Source organism: Pteropus vampyrus, unplaced genomic scaffold, assembly GCF_000151845.1.
Source record: "Pteropus vampyrus isolate Shadow unplaced genomic scaffold, Pvam_2.0 Scaffold241, whole genome shotgun sequence".
NCBI classification, from domain to species: Eukaryota; Metazoa; Chordata; class Mammalia; order Chiroptera; family Pteropodidae; genus Pteropus; species Pteropus vampyrus.
In genome coordinates, this window is record NW_011889022.1 from 957,202 (window position 1) to 963,555 (window position 6,354).

The 6,354-nt window shown below is 57.4% G+C and overlaps 1 protein-coding gene across 1 annotated transcript in view; it reads left to right on the forward strand.

Annotated features, from left to right (window-relative positions):
• Positions 1-5,883, forward strand: part of ILDR2 (immunoglobulin like domain containing receptor 2) — a 67,595-nt gene extending 61,712 nt beyond the window's left edge. Inside the window, exons 9-10 of the mRNA XM_011374217.2 lie at positions 1-111; positions 1,296-5,883. Of these exons, the coding sequence (XP_011372519.2) occupies positions 1-111; positions 1,296-1,331 (147 nt within the window). The 3' untranslated portion in view covers positions 1,332-5,883. The remainder of the gene's footprint in view (positions 112-1,295) is intronic.
• The last annotated feature ends 471 nt before the right edge of the window (positions 5,884-6,354 follow it).

Below are 6,354 nucleotides of genomic sequence, written 5' to 3' on the forward strand. Positions count from 1 at the left end.
CCGCCCTACAGCGAGCTGGAGCTGAGCCGCGGCCCGTCCTATCGCGGCCGCGACCTGTCCGTCCACGGCACCTCGGAGAAGAGGAGAAAGAAGGAGCCCGCCAAGAAGCCGGTGAGACGGCGGCGCGGGGTCGCGTCCAGGGGTGGCGCCCCGTCCCCCGTGGGGCGGATGCAGGGGGCTGGCGGCCCGCTTCGGGGACCGCGGGCGCCAGGCTGGTTTCCCTCCACCCTCTATCCGAGGATGAGCGGGGTCAGTACGCAGGGGCCCCGGGGAGCCGGACAAGGCAGACGTCGCAGGTGTGCAGGTGGAGAGCGTCGCGCCATGGACGACGAGCTTTAAGAAGCCTGTAGCGTCCGGGATCCTAGGCCATCTCCGCCGCAGGCCTTTAGGGGGGCGCAGAGGCCTGCGTGCAGGTGCAGAACGTTCTGCGCATGCCCCTGTGGGCGTCCCTCCCATCCCCAGCCCCTCGGGGGACACGCGCATCATATTCCCCAAAGAATCCACATCCCTTTTCGAAGGAAAACTCGCTACTTCCCTCCTCTGACATTTTACTGAGTGGAAACTGCGGACCGTGCCCTGGATACGTAAGGGAAATCTTTTGGTCCCTTAACAGTTAATTGTCTCTCGCGTAAGTGGCCTTATGTAGACTTTACCGCCTTCTCTCTAAATGCCAAGAGCAGCCCACTCCACCCCTCGGCCTCCCCACGTGAGCCCCAGACCTCGGGCACACCGGGGGACCATCGCAGCTGTGCGCTGTGGGTTGCAGGGTGCCTCCGCGCCCGGGGGCCACGCCCAGCACCAGCGCTTCCGTCCCCTCATTACCCTGCCCGCCCCCCACTTTGTTTTCCTGATTCCAAGCTGCACATTTTCTTTGGTGAGCAGTATGGGGAGAGAACATGACCGGAAGAAGGTTCTGGCACAATTACCTATCTCTCCAAAAGAATTAAATGTTTTTCATTGTTCTTTAAGTAGAAAAATGCAATGACCAGAGCCCTGTGGTAGGGAAGGGACTGTCAGGTGACGTCGGGTTCGTGGCACACCATTCACGGGCTGCTGTGGGGCCGTCACACCGTAGTTATCCCCGAAGGGGCAAGAAGTTACTCCGTGGCCACAGAACTAAGTTCCCCAGATGTACGCTGGCTTCGGCACCAACTGAGGCTTAGGGGCTGTAGTCACAGGCCTAAGGAAATGTCCTAGCAGGTGTGGACTCTGCCCACAGAACCACCTGTCGTGTTGGGTTGGGTTTCTTTAACTAGTGTGTGGTTTAACGTTGGGTTCTTCCTGCTCGTTCCCAGAGTGACTTCCCGACCAGGATGTCCCTTGTGGTCTGATGTTTGTTTCGAGACGTCTCTCTGGATGACTAGAAATCAGAAGCGGACGACAGGGACAAGACACAAATCCAAGAGCCAGCAGGCCCGGGACCTTCTCCGGCCACCACCCTGGAAGGTTTGCTGACCTTTGCTTTGGCGAGAGACGGGGGACAGCATGGCGGAGGCTGATTCCAAACCTCAGTGGCCATCTAGCTTGTTTGAGAAACATCACGACCGTGACCGCGTGTGCAGACCTTTGCACACGTGCAGTTTCTCGCCTGCGGAACTCACACTGCTCAGTCTCCTTAGCCAAACCAGGATTCTTTTTCCAGCCCTGAAAGCGAGTGAGCCGGAACCGCAAATCTCCAGAAGATGCTCTGCCTGCAGCATCATCTCCATACCTCCCACGCTGGGCTTCGAGACAGAATTTATCACTGCTTTGAGAAGAAAGCCTTGTCCTGAGGACAGAAGATAGTTTCCGGCTAAATATGCCTTTATCTCCATCTCCTCTCAGCCACTAGTCAATGAAATCACTAAAATCAGAAGGCCTCTGGCGAGCCCCGTGACAGCGGCCTGCTGGACTGTCACAGAAATTACTTCGATTTTCTATTCTGAAAGACAGTTCTCAAGTGGCTGGACCACAACAAGGGAGAGGGCGCCTGTTTGGGAAGCTCTCTAAGCAGTTTTTCGTTTTCCGTTCTGAGGACGTAAACTGCTTTTTGTCTTCTGTGCGTGGCGACATCTGAGTCGGACACTAAGGGCTGCCCCATCCTCCCCTGTCCTGGACTTCCCACAGGCTGGTGCCACACACGGAGCCCCGCCTCCCCCTGCACTCCGATTAGCTTGTCATCTGGTGCCTTCTGATAAACGCTTAAAGTGCACGCACGCGCGCGCACACACACACGCACGCGCACACACACTCAGAGGAGAGAGCAGCAACCCGGACAGGAGAGAGAGGACTGAAAAGAACGTGTGTTCTCGTTACATTCGGAATGTGGGCCATTCTCCCCACAAGCTCCGCCCCCCGCATCTTCCCTGGGTTTGTGCCTCGTCTACCACACTTTGCTTCTGCCACCGAGCCCTGCCGCTCCAGGACGCCGCAGGTGTACGCATGGGTCTCGGCTTCGCTGGATGCTTCCGGGAGAGAGGGACACTGCCTTCTCAGGAAGGAGAGCTTCCTGTTCCCACCGCTGCCCAATTGATAGGCTTTGCCTAAATCCCAAAGCTAGATCTCTCTGGATTTTGTCATTTATGTAGATTGAAAAAGATGGCCACAAACTTTTCCCTTCTCATCGAGAAGCCCAGTCTGCGTCTCCATCTGGGATTGGCCACGTAATTTGATTTGGCTGGTGACCCAGTAACAAATGTGACACGCGCAGAATCTTGGAAAGTTCTTGTGCATGGTGCTTGTCCTCTCTTGCTGCTCTTGGGAACCCTACAGTTACCATAAGGTGAACGAGCCTGGGCTGTCCTGCTGTGTGACGAGGGAAAAGGGCCCGGCTACCTCGGTCACCCTCTCGGGCAGCCTTGAACTCCCAGCTGACTGCACGCACACGAGGGAGCCCGGCCAAGGCCGGCAGAGGACGGCCTGGCTGAGCCCAGCCCGAGACGCGGATTCCTGCTCGAGGCCTGAGAAGTCGGTGTGCTGTTCTCCTCATCCGACTGTTCGGCCCTGAATCCCTCACGCCATCCAATTTTAGGTGTCTCTGGGTCTCCATTTTCTTTGACAGACTGTTGTCAAAGCTTGTCGCCCCACACCGTCTCACCAGAGAACAACAATGTCTGGCCTCGCCACCCCGAACCCCCGCACTGGTCCACTGTCTGTCTGGGGTCCACGGACAGCCTCTCATGCTTTTCAGCATGTCCTCGGTCTTCCTCAGGGCCACCTGACTGGAGCCGGGCCCCGTTCTCAGAGTACCATTCCCTGGTACCTGTGCACGTCATGGCATTCCCCAAATAGCCCTGCGAGTGTGACGAGGCGGAGGGGCTGGGTGACGGTCGGTTGGACAAGCTGATAGCACTGCTTGGAGAGCTACCAAAGGGCTTTATGGTGGCCCTGGCCTGCCCAAGAGGAGCCAGGAGGACAGTCTGGCCCAGTGCTGGCACTTCCAAGGGCTGGAACACACAAGCCATAACCCTGGGGCTGAGTTTCAGGCTGCTGGTGACCCACGCTTCTGAAAGCCAAGGTCTAGTCGGTCTGTTCGGGCCCCAGTTCAGATGGAAAAGGTCATTAAAGCATCACTTCTTAGTCGCCAGCTTTGGCTTTGACCTTGCTCAGGCGATGCTGGCAATACTGGGTGGCTGTGGTCATCATTGTCTCTTCACACCGAGCCCTGCCCAAGCCAGGCTTCTCGCCGCCAAAGAGCCCCGCGCGCCAGCAGCAGAGACGGAAAACCCTGCGTCCTCAGCAAGGGGTGCGCACGGTTTGGGTGAAGGTTGAGGGGAGTCATGGGAAAGAACTGTGAAAACTGGAACCCTGCAGTTCCAGAGACAACGAAAGTACAGACAAGGAACGCAGCAGAGAACATGCTGGGCCTCTGAAGGGGCGGGGGCGGGGGGGCGGACCGGGTCCCCTGCAGGGCCGCTCAGATCGCTCAGGCTTCCCGCCTTGTCGCCTTGTCGAGAGAGAAAGCAGAGGAAGCCAGCATCGCTCCTGGTCTGTGGGCAGGAGGTCAGGCTGACGAGGCAGGAGGAAGCGGAGCTGGTCGAGCTGGCCTGGCCCGGCCTCCTGCGCTGCTCGACGCCGAGTCCCATTGTTTCTTCTGCCCTGAACAGCGAGTCCTCGTAGGAGCTGCCTGGACACGTTCGCTGCCTTCCCAGGTTTCTCTGGGGCACAAAATAAGTCCTGGGTAAGACCTGGTCTCTGTCCCTGGGACCCTGCACGTGCAGAGGGGAAATGAGACATGCCGAAGACGGACCTGGCGGATGTTACGCATGTGCACCGTTGCTATGGCAACAGTGTGACAAACCCAGAGGATCACATTTTTTAATTTAAAGGGGTGTATTTTGATATTTTAGTGTTGTGTGCGTTTGTCCATCCATCTTATTTAAAGATGTGCCCAGCGACCTGAAGAGCCAGCACTAGAAACTCTGAACTGAGAGAGGTGAGTGAGGGCACAGAGGGCGGGCGCTGGGGCCCGGTGGGACAGCGTGCGGGCTGCCGTGTGCGCCCGTGAGCCGCGGTGAGTCAGGGACGTGTTTGGGGGGGGGGCACGGATGCAGGTGGCAGGAGCTGTCCCCTGGCCGATGAACCGCTTCTCTCGGCCATGCACAGGCTCACTAGAAAGCCAGGACACCGGCCACGGGCCTGGTGGCGTGTCGGCTGTCCCGCCCGGCAGGCTTACAGGGAACTCCTTGCCTGCCGCCCCAGGGCTCAGCGCTGCGGCCTCGGGTGTCGCCGGCCACCCTCACAAAATGAAGAGAGGCTTGCGGAGATGATGGGCCCTTCGTCCTGCTTCTCATGGTCCTCACTCTGCACGTGGCACGGGGGTGGGTGAGGGGCTGCCACTCCTGAGGCACTCCACGCTCCAACGCCCAGCCACGCCTGACGGCATTTCTAGGCCAGTGATCCGATCAGACCTGAGGCGGCCTTTGAGAGAGGCTGAAGGCACATATGTCGTTGTGACCCCCCACCCCCCCAATATTGTTGTAATCCACCCCCCGCCCCCCGCTTTCTTTACAGAGGGAGAAGCAAACCAGTGCCACTGTCCCTGAGGTCGCAAACCTCATTAGGTCTCCAGACTCCAAGCCTCCGGGTCTTTCCTGCTGGATCAGTGTTGCCTCGAGTTGCCTAAACGTGCGATTATTGATCGCTGTCTGACGTGTGTCGTTGGGCCCTGCCCTGGAGGTTGGCCGACGGGTCTGGAGCCGGGATCTGGGGCTTAACACGCGTCTCAGGAGTCCTGTGATCAGATGCATCCGGGAAACACCACATCACACCCCTGCTGCAGCCCAAACAGCTGGTTCTGAGGCATCCCTGGGCTTTGAAATTTTTTCCTCGAACGTCCTGGTGAGGTCCCTCTTACCCCCTTGGGGCTGGCAGTGGCAAAGCGCCCAGGCAGGCTGGCTGTGCCAGTGGTGACTGGCTCACCAGAGTCCAAGGCCAGGAGAACTGTGTGAGGCAGAGAGAAAGGAAAGCTCAGAGCACACCCACGAGGCTCTTCTAGGTGTTTCGATTCTAGAATAGTGGTCTGTTGCGACAGCCTCAGATCTGGCAAGAATTACAGGTAATTTTCTCATTGCCTTGATATCATTCTGAGCAAACTTAGATGGTGTATAGACAGATACTATTGGGGAAATGGCAGAAATAAATCATTTTTGAAACATTCAAATTATCAACCAGGCTGGTCAACACCCACTTCTTCCTTAAGATCCAAAGTAGGGCGGACAAGAATAATAAATTCTACATTACATAGCCTTCCAACACCAGATTTACATGCTGCCGGAATCTTACAAGAGTTTGAAATTGATTTCTAGGATGCAGAGATCCAGATTCACCAATATAGGGGCTCAGGGGCCTGCCAGGACCCTGGCTCCTTGTCACCCGGGAAGCTGATCAACGGAGCTCGAATTCAGAGGCTTTTAATGTCAGCATGCAGCGAGGGTGATACTGAGCTGCTGTAGGCAGCGGCTTGAATGTCAGCACTGCCTGAAGCTGATGAGGTTCACGCTGTTTGTAGGATTTCCATGGCAAATTACCGTGTACACACCACTTTCACGTGCACTAGCTCTGTGGCCCGGGGTGCCCGTGTGGTCCCATCAAACAGAATGTAAAATGGAGGCTGACAAAGCCTGACTCATTTGCCTAGAGTCACATGCCTCTTAAAGTGACAGCCAGGCCTCCTGACTGACTTGTCTTGGGCTCTCTCCGGTGCCTGTGGTTCCCGGGGGACGGGGACCTGGCCGATTCTCTGCATGGGCCAACATGCAGTGAGGGGACACGCACTGCACCCATCGGAGGAGTGAAGCTAGGGAGGAAGACAAGTCCACCCAGCCCATCGCCTGTCCTTACCTGCCGCCGTGACGGGCTGCAGTCCACCCAGCC